The 19330-nt window shown below is 30.4% G+C and overlaps 6 protein-coding genes and 1 non-coding gene across 7 annotated transcripts; 3 read left to right on the forward strand and 4 right to left on the reverse strand.

Annotated features, from left to right (window-relative positions):
* Positions 1–25: 25 nt before the first annotated feature.
* Positions 26–1309, reverse strand: TBLA0B01770 (uncharacterized protein; the record flags this gene model as incomplete). Its single annotated transcript, XM_004178491.1, has 1 exon — positions 26–1309. The coding sequence occupies one exon, from the start codon at positions 1307–1309 to the stop codon at positions 26–28; it is 1284 nt and encodes a 427-aa protein (XP_004178539.1).
* Positions 1310–3357: 2048 nt separating this feature from the next.
* Positions 3358–6669, forward strand: NUP1 (FG-nucleoporin NUP1; the record flags this gene model as incomplete). Its single annotated transcript, XM_004178492.1, has 1 exon — positions 3358–6669. The coding sequence occupies one exon, from the start codon at positions 3358–3360 to the stop codon at positions 6667–6669; it is 3312 nt and encodes a 1103-aa protein (XP_004178540.1).
* Positions 6670–7903: 1234 nt separating this feature from the next.
* Positions 7904–8710, forward strand: TBLA0B01785 (ribose-5-phosphate isomerase A; the record flags this gene model as incomplete). Its single annotated transcript, XM_004178493.1, has 1 exon — positions 7904–8710. The coding sequence occupies one exon, from the start codon at positions 7904–7906 to the stop codon at positions 8708–8710; it is 807 nt and encodes a 268-aa protein (XP_004178541.1).
* A 462-nt stretch (positions 8711–9172) lies between these two features.
* On the reverse strand, positions 9173–11332 carry TBLA0B01790 (AEC family transporter; the record flags this gene model as incomplete). Its single annotated transcript, XM_004178494.1, has 1 exon — positions 9173–11332. The coding sequence occupies one exon, from the start codon at positions 11330–11332 to the stop codon at positions 9173–9175; it is 2160 nt and encodes a 719-aa protein (XP_004178542.1).
* A 560-nt stretch (positions 11333–11892) lies between these two features.
* TBLA0Btrna7N lies at positions 11893–11966 on the forward strand. The gene has a single exon. It is a non-coding gene; the product is annotated as a tRNA-Asn (tRNA).
* A 730-nt stretch (positions 11967–12696) lies between these two features.
* RHO2 (Rho family GTPase RHO2) lies at positions 12697–13287 on the reverse strand (the record flags this gene model as incomplete). The annotated part of the gene is made up of 1 exon (XM_004178495.1): positions 12697–13287. The coding sequence occupies one exon, from the start codon at positions 13285–13287 to the stop codon at positions 12697–12699; it is 591 nt and encodes a 196-aa protein (XP_004178543.1).
* An 880-nt stretch (positions 13288–14167) lies between these two features.
* NST1 (Nst1p) lies at positions 14168–18682 on the reverse strand (the record flags this gene model as incomplete). The annotated part of the gene is made up of 1 exon (XM_004178496.1): positions 14168–18682. The coding sequence occupies one exon, from the start codon at positions 18680–18682 to the stop codon at positions 14168–14170; it is 4515 nt and encodes a 1504-aa protein (XP_004178544.1).
* Positions 18683–19330: the final 648 nt, after the last annotated feature.

The raw sequence follows: 19330 nt of genomic DNA on the forward strand, positions 1-19330 counted from the left end.
TCGTCTATATATATGTGAATTATGACTAACCGTAATTATTATGAGACACTGGAGCCTTTTTAGTTAACCCCATTAATTCATAATATTGAGGAATACATGATAATCTATGCCATGTAAAATCATCTGTCGCGAAACATCCGCATCTTTCTCGAGCCAAGATCTCATTTTCGATGGGACAAATTCGAAATGGATTATAATCAAACCCCATATTTTTGAAATGATATAATTCTTCACGATCCAAATAAATCGATGCAAATAATGTATGAACCATATTATCAGGCCATAATTCGTTGAAAAATCCTTGTAGACTTTCCAAATACGCTGAATATGCCTCATATTTATCATTACGGAACATCTTAAACGACGCAATTTCCCAATTTGTTAAAAATTGACATCTGTTAAATTCATCTTTATCATTTTTCACAAACTTAATTAAATTGTTTTTATTAATCAATTGTGGATGATTATTCATAAATTTACTAGTCACATTCCATAATCCATCAACTACTTCTGCATATGTATGACTACCAGATATAAATCCAAATGTTTTGTTATTATCTTTCATAAATCTAAAGACATCATAATCAATTTTACAAAGAATAACAGCATCAGGATCCACTCTCCAAAAATAGTCATATGGTTGTAATAATGCATGTTTATAAAAAAATTTACTAAAATATCGATTTTTTTGTCTCATTTCCATACTTTTGGCAAATGGAACTTTTTTATCAACAAATTTTTCCATATTCTTTTCCATTTTTTTCTTATCAGTATTAGTAGGATATCTAATTTCATCTTCAGGAATTAATCCAAATTGGATCTTACCACTAGCTAACCCTCGTAACGTAGTAAGATCACGTTGATGGAATGTTTCGTTACTTAAAATTAACCAATCATAATTGAAATTTACATTAAATGAGTCTTCCATAGTTTGCATGGTCCGGATAAATTTATTCAATTCATGTGGGAAAACAACTGATAATAAAACACCTTTAGCTTTATCATGATCTTCATTTAAAATAGGATCTTCAACTCGTTGGTACTTATACCCACGGCCTATCCAATGATGTAATCTTTTCCCTTCCTCCATTTTACCATTGAACCCAAAAGTAAATGTTTTAATATATGGTATTACAAAAAATATCGAAATCGATAAGCTAATTAAAATAATTATCCATCTTTGATACTTCTTCATCCCTCCTCTTCTTTTAATTTTATTCCTCTTATCATCTTTAGAAAGATCATTCTTTTCAATATCTTCCTTCATTATTCTCGTCTCCTTATTACGCTTGGATATTTGATCCTCCATTATGTAATATTAAATTTTTAAAAAATAAAATACAATGATATCTTATAAATTCTCTAGAGTATATGTGCTTTTAAACTAACATATAAACTTATCCTATCCTTCCCACGCATACAAGGAGGTATAATTAAAAAAATATCTAAAAATTATTTTTTTTTGTCCCTTACCTGTTTACTGAACAAAGTCAATTTAGTTGGTTATATATTGCCTTTCATATATATACATATCAATGAAATTAAAAGGTGCCTATCAACTCGTATAGCTATCCTAATTGGTTAACCTCATGAAGCTTCATTATTTAAAAGAACAAAAAATAAAAAAATCGATAAAATTTACTTATTTAATAGAATAAAACTATTTTCGATAATATTTCCGGACACCGTGTTTATTTCTTACTAGTTCAAATAAAGGTAAATTTGGTTCTACAAAGATAATCTCAATCGAATAATTAATCATTGCTAGTTTATTGATCTGTTAATTAATACATTCTTTCAATAGTTGTCTTTTTTTTTAAAAAGTCATGGAGCGATTTTTACAGAAACTTATCGGGAAAGATTAAAAATTACTTTTTTAAATAATTTGAACACGTCATTAAATTGCCATATTAGTCTATTCAACTTTTTCGGATCCTCATTTTATTTTTTTTCAGTTTCTATAGGTTACATTTTTTAATTATTAGTTTTATTAACATACTTTTTATAAATAATAGTGATTGGCAATTAAATGAATTGATCTTTGATGAAAACATCAATACTAGGAAATTTTTATAATTACCATTTACAAAGTTGGATTATATACTTTTCAACTTGATGATCTCAAATATATTGAACAATTATACATTCTATCGCTTATAATGGTAATTATCGCTAACAATTTATAGTTTTTATTCACTAACCTGTAGTGATGTTGTTTTGAACTAATAAACAGGTGTCTTCCTATTAATTAGATAACAATGTATCTTCATTTTTTCAAGTTAATAATTACAGTTAGAAAACTTTGGATTTTTATATCATATTTCGAAACACTATATATTTGTTATAACATAATATGAAATTCACAGTTGAATAAATTCTAAACTATATAGTCGATGTGACCTACATATCAAAGTAATTTTAAAACAACCTATAGTTCTTGGAATTTATTACAGTTTAGAGTAAAATTGGATAAGTTGAATTATAAATACGTTGTACAAACCTTTTAATTAAAAAATTTGTTATAAATGATCCATATAATGCTAAGTTAAATACTTTTCCACATTCTTTTAGGTTTTACTTTTTGTATTTTGAGATAACATCCTGCTTCGCCATGAATTGCGAAGTTCCATTTTTGCTTGTAGCATATTTTGTAGTTTGAATATATATTAAAACCAATACACAAACAGGTTACCTCAATAGAAAAAACTTTTACTTAGCAGTGTTCTAAATATTTGAATTCTACTCATTTTACCTGAAAAAGGTTTTTTTTTTTTTTAAACTAATCATTCCTTAGTAAACTTCTGTGAAAACATATTTACATATAATTGTAGCGTAATTTTTGAAAGAAGTAATTGCTAAGAAGTGACTGAATATTAAAAAAAGAATCATCCATATAAATATTTTTACTCTACTTAAGGTGAGACTTGTACTAACTAAAACTCCCCTTTTAGTTAAAGTCTTTTAGATATTCAAGACTGACTTATAATTTGATATATTACTTCGATAACTTATTATTTAGTACAACAAAAATATAAATGTTTTTTTTCTAATTAAAATAATCTTTCAATAAAAGTTAAATAAAGATTTAAATTACCTGATAAGATCTGCCTTTGGTATAATTCCAATTTTAATTTGCGTCATTTTTTTAATCTTCTCCAAGTTTTACTATATTTAATGTCACGGACAGCTTCGCTTCTTATCACTAATAAAAATTTTGAAAAAAAAAAAAATAGAAAAATTCATCTCATTTGAGCAATAATAATAATTAATCAATAAGACCAATTAATTGTATAACAATATATCTGTACTATACATATAACACTTATAGAATTTGCTATAAATATATGAAAAATGACAATGGTTAATAATAATAGACGCCCTTCAAATAAGAGATCCTTCTCATCTACTCTGGCAGACTTTTTTAAGATCCCAAAATCAAAAAATATTTTGGATAAGGACCAAACTTTCAATAAAAGATCAATTAATGATGATCAAACTAATCCAGTGATATCTAATCAAGATGATTCTTTAAACTACCCAAATGATAATAATGATAGACGTAACAAGAGAATAAAATTAAGTAATAATTTGAACAATAACGATCCAATTATTTTATATAAAGCTACTTCAAACAATTCAAGTTTAAATAAAATTAATAATATTACAAAAGAAAATCTAAAATTAAATCCTAACAGACCTCCATTACTACCAATTTTACCTGTTCAAAGATTAAAATTGCTACGAGTAAAACAAATGCTTCGTTCAATGGAAAACCAACAAATCTTGAATAATTTGACATCAATTGATCCTACTGATACAAAAAATATAGTTGAAGCTCAAAATTTTTTAAATCGTGAAAAAAAAATTTCTCTCATTTCTCTTCAACAACCAAATGGCTTAAATGGCCAAGATAAGAAAAAAACTGATAATACTAAACTAATAAGTAACAAACAAAAGAGTATCAGATGGTCCGGTGATTTCCAATATAATATATCTGAATTGGAAGAACAGAGTAAATCAGAGATATCTAATCCACCAGCATCTATAAAATTTGTCGATGGAAACAATTTGAAATCCGTAAAGACAAATAATATATTATCTAAAGACACCATTAAATCATCAGATGGGCCTATTTTGAAAGATACTAACTCTATTCCGTTATCAACTGACAATAAAACTTTACTGAAAAACGGTATTCCACTTATCAAATCATCAACTCCAACAACTACGACAACACCCGTATCATCAACTTCAAATGAGGTGCCTCAAGAAAAATCCTCCTTATTTAGTATTAATAGTGCTTCAAAATTGAAGACTGATACTCAACTAAAAGTTAATATTCAACCTACAATTGGATTTGATTTCCTTAAAAATAATGACACTCCATCTAAAAATGCCAGTTCTCCATTACAAAAGACCACTTTAACGAACAGTTTTAGTACTAATAAGAAAAATTTACCATCTTCTAATCTACAAGAGCAAACTAAACAAAAAGTTTTGCGTGAAGATTTGGAGAAAGAAGAAGAAGAAGATACTGGGAGGAAAAGGAAACGCTTATTTTCCAGCGCCCCTTCTGATTCATCTTCAGTAACATCTTCATTAACTTCATCAATGACAAATAAATTAGAAAGTAAAACCCCAATGTTCAAATTAACAACATCCACTTCTAAAGATAATAATACATCAAGTGATATCACCAATAAATTACCAAAAGAATCAAAGCCTTCTTTCAGTTTTGGTTTAACGAAGAATGCTACTCCATCGAATGATGATTCCGTTCAGACACCTCAGAAAACTTCTTTTACCTTTGATACGAAAACTAATAAAGAATCTACTTCTATTGCGACTCCAAAACTATCATTTAATTTCGGTTCTTCTCACAACAAAGAAAAAGATGATAAAAGCACAACTAACAAAAAACAATCATTCTCCTTCGATATTAGCAATAAAAGTGATAATACTTCCACCAAACCATCATTTTCATTTGATACTACCGCAGAAAAAAAGGAAGATACTACACAAGAAACAACATCTTTGCCATTTGGATTAAATTCTTCAAAATCCGAAGATACCAAAAGCTCTAAACCATTATTTTCTTTTGGTGGATCTAAAGCTAAAACAACAGACGAAAAATCTACAACATCTAAACCTAGTTTTTCATTTGGCGCTACAAAATCTACAGATGAGAAAGGAAGCTCCAGTAGAGTTGAACCAACCCCAGCTTTTTCATTTGGTACTAAAAAAGATAGTGCACCACAGATGCCAGCTTTCGATTTCAGTAAAAAAAATAATACTGAAAATTCTGCTGCGGAACTGGGCGTCTCTTTAGGACCCTCAAATGATATTAATAGTGATAAAAAATCTAACACTAACACCTTACCATTTTCATTTAGTTCTAATCAAAATAAGACTAACACATTCTCTACCAATTTAACGAATTCAACTAATGTTTCTTCTACTAATTCGCTTCAGAATTTAGCAAATTCTAATGTATCTTTAGAATCAAATATAAATAAAAATAAGGAGAAGAAATCAGTCCCAAGCTTCAATTTAAATATAACTGGAACAAAGCCAAATGATAGCACATCAGAATCATTAAAACAAAAGCCTTCATTCAGTTTCTTGAAGCCTGATACAAATACTACGAGTACTAATACAGAAGGCTTTAAATTTTCATTAGGAACAGGATCATCGAATACTGAGCCAAATAAAATTAATTCTTCGAGCTCAACTTCCTTATTTGGTGCTGGATCTAATACTGCACCACCAAATAACCCGTTATTAAATAATAACGCTACGTCCACTAAACCTGCTTTTAATTTTGCTGCACCTGCAACTTCCATCCCATTAGCTGCCACTAATTCGACATCCACAATCAGCAGTACCAATGCATCAACCTCTGCATTTTCCAATACCAATTCAAACAATAATAAGGTAGGATTTTCTTTTATTAGAAAGCCAGAATCTACTAACCTACAACCTATCAATAACATTCTAAATAATTCTAGTACGAGTTTAAATACTACTACTGGCCAGCAACCAAACAATAACAATTCAGTATTTGGATCAACCTTCACTGGAGGCACTAACAGTAACTTTAACTTTAATAAGAACAGTGTTCCTCCAAGTACTTTTAATTTTGGCGGTAATAATAATACCAATCAGCCTGCAACTAATCCCGCCAATATATTTGGGAATAATAACAACAACAACAATAATAATAACAATACTTCATTGATGAACAATTCTCAGCCAGTAACTTCTTTCCAACCATCAACATCGATGAACCTCAATTTTGCTGGTAACTCAAGTGCTAATAACCCATCTGCTATATTTGGAGGGGGTAATAGTAACAACTCGCAAACCAACCCAGCCAATGTATTTGGATCTACTGCAAATTCATTACCATCTCCTGCCAATGTGTTTGGCAATAACAATAATACTTTGAATATGAATGGTATGGGTGGCATGGGCAGCATGAATAATGGTATTAACAATATGAATGGAATGAACAATGGGATGAATAACATGAATGGAGTGAACAATAATATGAATGGTATGATGAATAATATGGGTAGCATGAATAATGGTAATCCAAACATGGCTCAACTAGCGGTTGCTACTCATCAAGGTAGACAATTAGCAAGAATGAGACAAAGACGTGTTTAATCTATACACTTGTGAACTACGGCCTAATATAATACTATATGGTTACGATTTAACTTTAATTTATCATCAAGTTATTTTTTTTATATCAAGAGTATGTAATATTCACTTGTATATTTATGAGCAATTTATATGATATTTATCAACGCATAAAATTTCTATTGGGAGATGCCTTAACCTTGACCCACAAATCCATGCAAATATGCTAGTTTTCTAAATTAGTTTCAGTAATTTAGTATAGTTCAATATTTATATAAACTTTAGACATTAATGAACCCTAGTATTTTTTCATCTAAAATTTTCCCAAAGTTTTTTCAAATGCGGTAACCCATATTTATATCCAACGGTTGTTATTATATCCGACGGCTATGATTAAATTCAAGAATTTGAGATTATTTTTCATTTTCTAAATCCCAATTAGTAGTTCCGAAAATAAATGTTCTCAAAGAAAGTTCCGCACACAATGTTTCAATATATAAAATAAAAAATATTCATCCTTCCTAGTTTTAAAAATATATACTTGAATAGAACAGGCAAAGAAAGGTTCGTAGAATCATTACTTTATTGCTCCAGAGCTTCTCTCTCTCTATCTCTCGAGCTTTTTGCCATTTAGAAACGCAAAATGCATTGAAGAGTAAGATATTAGACAAAACCTGAGACACTGAAGTACTCTCCAGACATAATTGTGTACGAAGCTTAATTCAGAGAAAACTTGTGAAATTGGTAGCCCCAAGTTTATTCAATTAGATCTTCTCCACTATTACTTCTTTAGTAAAACTAAACTGTATATTATGCTCTGTGAGTAAAAAATTCTTTCAGCTAATGAATTTTGACCTACTCCGAAATGTTCAGCTCATCACAGGAAAATTTTTTTTTATTGCGATGAGCCTAAACTCCTTAACATATTAAAGAAAAAAAAAGGATATAAAGAGAATGAAAATCTTGTTTTATCTTATTGATTTCATCAGAGTGTATTTAATTATAGTAGTTACAGCCACGCTTCTAATATTTTATGGAATAGGTTCCTTTTTATTTGTGAACTTTGGAAAATACAAGAGATGAAGTTTTATATATTAACTTCTAAAGTGGATCTTTTATTTCATGATATTCTTGCTTATTATTTATTTCTAAATAGGATGACCAACAATATCTCATATTGTTAACTAGTCCCTTCTTCAGCTGTTCATTGATTCCCATCAAATCAAGCAAATAATATCGAATATTTAGTAATATAACGATGTCACCAATTCAATTACCACCATTAAAGATTGATGCTTTACCAACATTACCAAACCCATTAGAAGAAGCTAAGAGATCAGCTGCTTATAGAGCTGTTGATGAAAATCTTGATTTTTTTAATCACAAAGTAATTGGTATTGGTAGTGGTAGCACAGTTGTTTATGTTGCTGAAAGAATTGGTCAATACTTAAAAGATGAAAATTATTCTAAATATGTTTCCAAGTTCATTTGTATTTCTACTGGGTTTCAATCTAAACGATTAATTTTAGATAATGGATTAAATTTTGGTGTTGTGGAACAATATCCAGATATTGATATTGCTTTTGATGGAGCAGATGAAGTTGATGAAAATTTACAATTAATTAAAGGTGGTGGTGCATGCCTTTTCCAAGAAAAATTGATTAGCACTAGTGCCAAGAAATTTATAGTTGTTGCTGACCATAGAAAGAAGTCACCAAAAAACCTTTGTACTAATTGGACAAATGGGATTCCTATTGAAGTTGTGCCATCAGCCTATGTTCGGGTTAAGAATGATTTACTGAATAAATTGAACGCTAAGAATGTTAATATTAGACAAGGTGGTAGTTTCAAAGCTGGTCCAATTGTTACCGACAATAACAATTTTATTATTGATGTTAATTTCAATGGAATCATTAATAATCCTAAACAATTACACTCTGAAATTAAATCATTAATTGGTGTTGTTGAGACTGGGTTATTTATTGATAATGCTATGAAAGCATATTTCGGTAATTCCGATGGTACTGTTGAATTACAAGAAAAGATGATTCCAGTAATGGCTTGATAAATAATAAGCCTTTGTTTGTAAAATAGTGTAATATAGTTTTGTATTTTTGTATAATATATTTTATATTTCTTTTTAAAATTAAAAAAAAAATCAAAACAATAATAAAAATAAAAGCGTGAAGGATTTTATATGTGAAGTATAATACAAATTATATATAAACTACTATAAAAGCAAAATTTAATAATTGGGTATCATGAATTCATTAGTTAGTCAAGAATCTATAAATAGTGAATTAAAACACCTGCTTGCAAACAAAAAAGATCGTCGTAAAAGGGGAAAATAAAAAGAATATAAAAATACTATTGAATTTGAATTTGAATTGAATTGAATTGAATTGAACTGAACTGGACTGAACTGAATTGAATGAAATTAAAGTTGGTTTGAACATGCAAAAAAAAAAAGAATACTGGGGAAAAAATATGAGTAGTAATATAATATAAGATACTTTTTTTTGTCAAATTATAAGTTCATTTGAACTTTTAAGAAATAAGTTACCAAGAATGGTAAACTGACGACTAAAAGAGGATATTGCAACATTAAAAAGAAAGAGACACATTCCATTTGGACTGGATCCTCACAATCTATTGGAGTATAACTTGCAGTGAAATAAATTAAAGTTGTCATCGTTGGTAACCCCCAATTGATAACAATGACGAATAATAACATCCCATCCTTTTCCCAATTGACCCAACCAGCTTTTACCAATCTATCACACCAAAGAACACCAAAGATTGGCATCACACATTGTCTTAATACAACTAAAATTACAGCTGATTTCCAAAAACCCGGATATAATTTTGTAATCTTTAATCTACCTAAAGTTGCACCCAATAGTAATAGACCGAATGGAACTGAAGCTGCTCCGACATAAGAAGTGAAATCCATTATGAATGAAAGAACAGGTTGTCCATCAGGAGCTTCATGAACATGTGGAGCACCTGCTTTAACAAAGATACCTTTAACCCAAGGAATAAAACAAATAATTAAACCGAGAATGACTGCCAAGGAGACAGGACGTAAACAATTCTTCAAAAAGAAAATGATCATCTTCATGAGGTTAATTTTTTTAAGCATTCCAGGTAAGGAACTATTACCTGAAGCTTCTATATCTTTTTTAGAAACTGTAGCATCTGAAGTGATAATTCTTGTCAATTCATTTCTTCTATATTTCTGCACAGGAGAAGTTGTTCCATGAGTGGAAACTATACCCGAATCTACTCTTTTACTAGTGGCGTTTGTACTATGCCTTGATAATGAATTATGAGATGTTGTAGAGGTAGTATGACGAGAATGGAAATCTAAATTGGAATCGGATTCAGAGCCAGAAGAACAAGAATCTGAATCTGAAGTAGAATCAGTGGGTAATAAAGGCTGTGAATACAATGGTGTGATCTCTTCACCGTATTGATTGACATGGGAATAGATTTGAACCAATTCATGAGCCTGAGCCACAGGACGATGATGATGATGACGACCATGAGAACGAGATCTCGATAGTGGTCTCCTATGGGAAGATTTACTGGTTGCAGACCTGTGTAGAGGATCTAAATGATCATGTGGATGGTACTTGTTATATATAGAACCAGTAGAGTATGCAGAAACTACTTTCTTCACAGTTCCTGAAGTAGCAGAAGAGAATGGCTTCAAATATTGTTTGAAAGAAGAATTTGGTTGAGTCTTTGATTTAAATAAATCTTCTTTATTTGGTTTTGTATTATCATCAGTTACGTTTGGTTTTGCAATGACTTTTTCTTCAGAGGTTTCATATTGATTGACTGTATTATTCATTAACAGATTAGCATCTCTTGGAGTGGATGATAAAGTAGATAGATGGGAAATTTGTTGAGAATCTATTGATTCATTACTATAGGATGATCTTGGTGATTGCATCATATTTTTAGAAACCTCCACATTATCATTAGTAGTATGAACACTGACAGGGTGTAAAATTGAAGTGGTGGCCATGGAATGGATACTCCCCAATTTAGATACTAAAGGTTGATCAGTATTTGATTGCAAAGTTGATTCATCTGTGTCTGACTCTGAATATTGGATCGGTTCAGGTGAAGATTCATCTGATCTGACGGCAGATTCTTCATCTTGGTATTCGAAATCCATTTCAATTAAACGGAACCCACCTAAGTTGAACACACAAATCAAAAACATGGCCAAGAAGATAATCACATAAGAAACACCTTTTTCACCTTGTTCTTCGGTAAAAATGGTCCCTTGATCCATGGTTTGTAAATAAGCAATTGGTAAATCACTAATATTAGGGAACATCCCACCAGCTAATATCCCACCATACCATTTTTTAGGTACTGGGAAGAATCTTCTTACTACCCAAGCGAAGAAACAACCTGTAGCGAAGATGATCACTGAAGATAAACAACATATACCTACGTATTTGATATCGTCGTCTTCTATACTCGTTACGATCTTATTGAAAGAAAGACATGGCAACAAGACCACTAGAACGATATCCGAAATAGATTTCGTGGCGGCCGCAGTAAGAATGTTTACTCTAGCTAATAAAAACCCCACACCAATAATCAAATAGATCTTGAAGATCGGTTTGACAGCCGAAAAGATGGCCTCACCCATACTAACATGACCCATGTTGACAGTAGAAACCTAAAGGAAAAGATATGTGAAATAAAAAAAAAAACTGAACCCAAAAAAAAGAACGGAAAATTTGGTTTAATATTATAGATGATATTTTTTCTAAAGAACTATAACTATTGCTGCTAAATGAACAATTGATAATTTACAATTGATGATTGACAATTGATGGTTGACAATTGATTACTTAACTTAATTATTTTCTTGGAATATATATATATCTATATATCTACATATATTTTGATATAATATTATCTGCGGCTATTATATATGGCGATATCATCTCATATTACAATATGACTGACCCCCACGCGACCCCCACGCTGCCCGCGTGGGGGTCGATTTCTATAGAGCCGAGACTGATTGGCTCCACAGGCCTTCGCCGGTTTCTGAGCGTGCTCGGCAAAAAAATCTTCTGATTTGTACGAGGTATTCTCTGCGACAAGGAGCAAGATTTCCATTTTAGGCATATTGCACGTGATATGAGGTGAGGCTTTACACGACCAAAGTTTGCAGGGTAGTATGAAACTTTTACCCCTCAAAAATGAGAAAAACAAGACTCCATGGCCAAGCTGGTTAAGGCGTGCGACTGTTAATCGCAAGATCGAGAGTTCAATCCTCTCTGGGGTCGTTTATTTTTTCATGATGTTTTTTCCGGGATTACCCGGATGATATCCATATCAGGTTAAGGGGCATCCGTGCACCTGCCGCTAATAAGTTGCATATAATAGTATTGTGAAGTCTAATATATGTTTTGTGCCAGACATTCAGACACTTTATACATATATATTCATGCATATATATATATATATATATATATACAGATATATATTTATTTTTTTTGCAAGTTTTCAATCTTTCTTTCATGGACAGGCTGATGTATAATGTATATTATGAATACTACGGACAATAAACTCTTAAAGGTACCACCTTATATATAGATTTATTCAAAAATAACCAATCGTAATAAAAAACTCAACCACTTGCTAGTTATGTTTAATTTTTAATTGCTTACTAATACGAATATATTTTCCTGTATACTTTTAGGAAAGTCAATGCACTTCATGTATTTCCTACAAAAAAAAATTTGATAATTATAGAATTAAGAGTTTTAGTAATTAAGTTATTTAATACGTACATATATAAGCCGAAAATACCATATTGATTCATCTTAGATCAATCTCATACATACATACATACATACATACATATATATATGCTTGTATGTTTTTTTCCTCCCACAACATGCATTCCCCAAAAAATGCCTATAGGCTTGTCTATCTTTATGCAAATGTCTTATGCCATTATTTGTTTGAATCATTTATCTCATTATTAATCGTATATATGCATATAACATTGCCTTACACAACGTTACAACATACACTACTAGGATCCTCAGTCACCAATAAACTGGATCTAGTAGCTAGTTCAAATACATCATCTACCCCTTCCCCAGTTAATGCACTACACTCCAAATATTTTTTGGCACCAATTATTTTCGCCACTTGTTGAGCATCTTCTATTTTCACCAACTGATCTTTATTCATAACATCTTTCCTTAAATCCTTCTTTAATCCAACCAACAGTATTCTAGCACCAGGACAATATCTTAGAACTTCATCGATCCATTTCCCCTTGGCATTCTCTAGAGATTCTTGATCATTAACCGCGAATCCAATCAAAATAATATCGGCATTCGTATACGAATATGGCCTTAATCGTTCATATTCTTCTTGTCCTGCTGTATCCCATAAAGTAAGACTTACTTTAATACCATCAACTCGACAATCTGTAACATAATTCTCAAAGACTGTAGGATGATAATTTTCGGGAAATGTACCTAATGTAAATACGTGTAATAATGATGTTTTACCACAAGCACCATCGCCTATTATTACTAATTTCCGTTTCACTGAATCAGAATCAGAATTATTAATATTATTGTGAGACATATTCAATTATATTTTGACCGTTAACAAACTATAATTTCCAAAGACACTTTCGAGATATTAAACTATACTTTCAAGAAATGATTTTTTCTTTTTTCTGTTTTATCTATCTAATAAGCTGTTTTTTTATTTATTTTTTGCTTTACAAATGGTATTTTGAATCTTTTCTACCACATACTATTGCACTTGCCTTTAGTTTAATTCTTTTTTCCCGAATTAGATTATCTTTTTTTGTCTATAAACGTTTACCATAAAATTTTTAATTCTCCTTATTTTCTTACCTTATTTTTTTTTTTCGAAAAACACTTTAAAAGAAATAAAACCTTTCTTATCTAAGTGGTAATAATATAACTTATTTTTTTCTTGTTCCTGAGATTAAACACTTATCGGTAAAACAAATCTGATCAAAATATACTAACTGTAGTCAAGCCTGTGTCTTAAAATCTTTTCGTCTTTTTTTTAATTTTTCTTTAGAAAATTTCAACTCTAAAATCTCTTTTTTAGTACTTGATCTTCCCTGAGTTCTATTTATAAATCTTACTTTCTTTCTTTCCTTAGATAACTTTTCTAAACTTTAATTTTCTGAATTTTTCAAAATTAATAATAGAAACTCCAGATAAGTATTAAATCCCGAATTTATGATAGTGCCACATCAAGAATATGGTGACTGAAATGACGTCATCTGTCAAAAATTGTAACAATAAGGAAAAAAATTAGCATAAATATTTATTTATATGTATTTATATTTTTCTTTTTTAAAAAAACAATAAACAATTTTTATTTATTATTACATATATACTATAAAACATTATATATTTGCCAAGAAAGAAGTTTTATGGAAAGAATTTAAAATAAAATAAATCACTACATATGATGATATTCATTAACTCCAAATGTTACCCATCACAGATGAATGAGCAGTACTGGTATTAACCGACCGATTAATATCCATAAATTGTGATCCCGTTATACTACCACCTCTTGTTGATGGTGATATGTCATTTGGGAAGATTGAATTATTTCCCCCTTGTGATTGACCTTGCTGGGTTTGATTCAAATATACATCTTTAAATTCAGAAAATGAATTAGCAATATTTGGGTTAGTAGACGAACTAATAGGAAGACGTTGAGACTGATCTGGATGTATACTCTGGGAATTAGTATGCGATTGCGGTTGCGAATGTATTTGAGAATTTGGTTGTGATAAGTCAGATTGTTCCGGCATTTTAATTCTAACACGAGTAATATTTCCTGTATCAGATCTTAGAAATTCAAACATATATTTTTGGGAAACGCTTGTCAATTTTATAATAAAAGAATTGTAGTCTAATCCAAGATGCAAACAATTTTGAAATAATTTATCAAGTGGAACATACCCACCTGGCATTTCTTGGCCAGTTAATAGTAAAACAGTTCTATAGATTATATCTCCTACTGGATCGGTTATTTGATTAGAGTTACTACCATCTAATGAATTAGAATTACCCCAAACAGTTGAGGTATATGGTCCATTATTAACCATGGTAGAATTAGTTGTAGTCATATTATTTGGTGGAACACTACTCAAATTAGAAGAATTATTCCATATATTTGATGGTGCAAAATTCCCTGTGGAAGTAGTCAAGTTCCCAACACTATTTGTTCTATTTATATTTGAGATATTGTTATTTTCAGCAGTATTAAGAGAATGTTCATTGGAAACTGTAGTATCCCATATAGATGCAGTAGAGACCCTAGGTCTTGATTGAAAACCCAATGAGTTGCCTAGACTAATTGGGTTATCATTAATTCCTAATCCAGAATTATCAATTAATGGATTAGGTGTACTGATATTTTCTCTTTTACCTTCCCATAGTGGCGTAGAATTAATATGCGGTGTAGGATGAAGAGCATTAATAGTATCACCAAGGTTTGAAGCTCTAAATGAATTTGTTAAATTATCTAATTCATGAACAAAAGACTGTTTTCTTAATTCATTAGAAAATGATACGTTAAATGGCTGAGAAGACGTTTGAGGAGAGCTATGTTGACCTAATTGAGATGATGTAGTAGTAGTAATTGGATTTAATTGATTTAAATTTACTCCACTCCACGAATTCGATATACTATTAGTCAAGGGAAGGTTACTAGGAGCAGATTGTATTGAAGTATTTAAAGGATTAGCCATTGACATATCATATGATAAATTTGAATGACTGTCATAAAAGCCGAATGGAATTTGATTATTAGAATCTGCAGAATATGGAGTATTATTTGAGGCTAACATAGGCTGCGGGTTAATACCATGAGGGATACTAGGTTGTTCAGCCATTGATAATAGCTCTTTCTTTTCATTAAAGTTCATTAGGTTATGTAAATTAGAGGTAGATTGATTAGAGGCAGCAGCATTTGAAGTTGTTACAGAATTAATAATATCAAATAAATCATCATTAATACTTTTGGTCATTGAATCTAATCCAGAAGCAGTATATGGAACTTTGCTCTTCACATTATGAGGCTTTGTATCATTTTTCTTCAAATTCTGTTCATCTTTTTTCAGTTGCTGACTAGTCTCTTTCTCAGCTTGTTGTTTTTTCTTCTTAGCCTCTTCATCTTTCTTAAATTTAGCTAATCTTTCTTGTTCCTTCTTTTTCTTTAATAATTTCTCCTCCTCCAATTCTTTTTGCTTCTTCAACAATTTTTCTTTTTCCTCTTTCTCCTTTTGTAGTCTTTTATTCTCCTCTTCTTGCTTTCTCCTTAATTTTTCTTCTTGCTTTCTCTTTTGTTCCTCTTCACGTTGCCTTCTCTCTTCATCTCTTTTACGTTTTTGTTCTTCTTTTAATTTTCTTTGACGTTCTTGTTCTTCTTCTCTACGACGTTGCTCTTCTAACTTTCTTCTCTTTTCTTCATCTTTCTTCTTTTTATTTTCTTCAACTTTCTTCCTTTGTGCTTCTCTCCTTTTCATTTCACGTTCTTGAGCTTCAAGTTCGGATCGTATACGCTCCTCTTCTTTCTTACGTTTTTCTTCCTCTTTGGCTACTTGTTGTAACCTTTTCCTTTCTTTTTCCTTTTCTCTCTTCTTTTGCTTTTTTTCTTCTTTAACTTTTTTCTTTTTATCTTCAGCCTCTAATTCCTCTAGAAGTTTTAATCTATTATTTTCAGCTTCTTTCTCATGATATGATTCGATTATTCTTGCTTGTAATAATTTTGTAATGGCTATTTGTATTAATTTACGGCCTTCTTCCAAACGTTCTGTTTCATCGATTCCACTGTCATAATCTTCATCATCATCGATTTCATCTGCATCTTCCAAATCGTCATCGTCATCATCTTCATCAGCAATATCTTCAAAGCTATCGCTATGTTCATGCTCATGATCATGACTGTGATGGTGTTGCATCGAATGGAAATCTTCGTCGTTCTCAACTTCTTCATTAATATTATCCTTGGAGTTATTTTTCAGGTTTTTAATCTTATTATATTCCGATATTGAATTACGATTGGAGTTAGTGGTATGTTGTTCAGAATTATTTCCAGAGTCATTGATATGGCTAGTTGATTCAGATAATAATTTTAAATTGCGTGATATATGCTTTTCATTATCGTTACCATGATGATATTCAATTCCTTCTACGTATTCATTCTCATCCTCATCATCCTCATCTTCATCATTATCATCATCTTCTTCATATTCATCAATATCCTCAGAAATAATTGGATGATTTCTCTCTGTAGCAGCAGCAGCAGCAATTGAGATCCCAGTTACAGCAGTTTCATAATTGTCCGAGAATTTTTTTTTAAAAGTTTCCATTAATATATCACTAAAGATCTCTTTGCTTTCACCAGAAATAAATCTAGAAAATAATTCATGTTCTAATGGAGGTAATTTCCTGAATGCCTGAGAAGTTGTATCATAGGAATCAATCACTTTAATTGCTACATGCCTTAAAAGATTAGCGTATTGTTCTGGAGTCAAAGGATTATTACTGTTTAATATTTCTCTTAATTTATTTGCAGTGTCTGCTTCGAATGTAGAGTTTAAAGCAGAAGTTGATGAATCATTATTTGACGTTAATGTATCGATTGAATCATTCAAGGAATCGAAATTTTGATTTTGTAGAAGATATGATTCTAATGAGTTTAAGAAATTTCTATTCTTATGATTAATTAAATTATCGGTCAAATTCCTCATTTCTGGGAATTCCATTAATCTTGATACATATTCTTCAGCAATCTTTGGATGAGATGAAATAAAATTCTCCGCAAATTCCAAATATTTCTGTCGGCTAATCTCCTCATTCAGATTATTTAATGTCAAAGGATCTGAAGAATTAGAATTAACATTGCTATTACCATTACTATTACTATTATTATTATTATTATTATTATTATTATTATTGCTGTTGTTGTTGTTGTTATTAGTTGTAGTAGTAGTAGTAGAAGCAGTAGTAGTAGCATTAGGTGTTGTTATGGTTGTTGCTGTATTGTTATTATTATTATTGTTAGAAACTCCATTTTGTTTAGAAACATTATTAGGTTGTTCCAAATTGTTATTAGTATGAATAGATTCATTCCCATTAATATGCTGATTTGTGTTATTTTGAAGAACTTGCTTTTGTTTAGATTCTTTGAAATGTAAAATTTCTTTTCTTAATGAATCAACCGCATGTTGTCGATTTCCAATTCGCAGTAATCCATTATAATCACCATTATTATCATGTTTTATATCTCTAGAATTATCTTCTATACTATTATTATCATGATCTTCCTCATAATCATTCGGATTTCTAATTGGATTAAACGAAATATCTTGAGATTTAGATTTTTGCAATTCCTTAATAATTGATAAATGGAATTTCACAGGAGTCAAATTTGGATCAGTTTGTTTATGCAAAGCTAATAAATTGTTATAAATCCGTTCCATCTCTTGATCCATGGCTAAATATCTTCTACCGCATATTGAACAATTGCATGTATGTTTATTTTGATATTTCTTGATAACATCAAAGATTTCATCTTTTTCTATTCTCAAGATTTTTTTCTTTTCATCTGGACTTAAAGATTCCCAATGAGAATCTAATTCTAATGCCATTGATCCACCATTTGTAGTTCGTCCATTAGAAACGGAAACATCGTTTGAGACACTAATTATGTCCTTATCATTTGCGAGGTCCTGTGGATTGAGACTTGAATGATGACCATGCCCTGATTGTTGTTCTACGTGTAATGATTCAACTATCACATCACCATTTGGTGCTCTTTTAATAACACGGGAGGTTGGATAATCAGTATCGTTATCGAATATTTCTGCAGCAGCCAAATGAGGAGTCATGGCACTGCTACTGTCATTTGAGCCATTTTTCTTTGCGTTATGCTTAGATTTACTCTTTCTCTTTTTATTCTTAGAGTTAGAAGGCATATTTATAATGTTATATTATTTCCTTTTTTAACTTTTTCTTTATTCCTTCTTCTTTTCTAATCCAGTTTGTGTGAACTTGTGTTTTAATTGTGGAGTATCTTTTAATAAAATTACGCGATGGAATATTTTAAAGGATAAAAGCACAGATTACGGTTGTGTTTTGCTTTATTAAGATCTTTACCTTATTTCAATAATATCAATTCAATCTTTACGACCACTATCGTATCTTATTTCTTGTACAATGGAAGCAAAAGTAATTAAAAAAAAAATCAACAAAAAAGAAACAAAATATTTAATAATACAGAAATATGAGCCTATCTGTCACTTGGATATAACACTTGGCTTAGCTTTCTGATGTTGCAAAAACAATGAAGTTTTGAAATACCAGGCTTTATTTAACTTTATTTGTCTATTTTTTTTTAACCTTTAGTTTTTGGCTATAATTACTAAAATTAATTTTATATATATCGTGAACTAAAACTATTCGCCATAAACAAACACAGACCATTTACCGAAATTTTCATTTGTACAAGACAAAGCGATTTCGCAGATTCCAACCAACTATAGTAACAGTGTGAACAAGACAAAAAGAGATCGAGGGACCATTGCGTTAGTAAATAGAGGTTATGGCTCTTTAGGGTTATGAAG

Source organism: Henningerozyma blattae, chromosome 2 (assembly GCF_000315915.1).
Source record: "Henningerozyma blattae CBS 6284 chromosome 2, complete genome".
Classification (NCBI taxonomy): Eukaryota; Fungi; Ascomycota; class Saccharomycetes; order Saccharomycetales; family Saccharomycetaceae; genus Henningerozyma; species Henningerozyma blattae.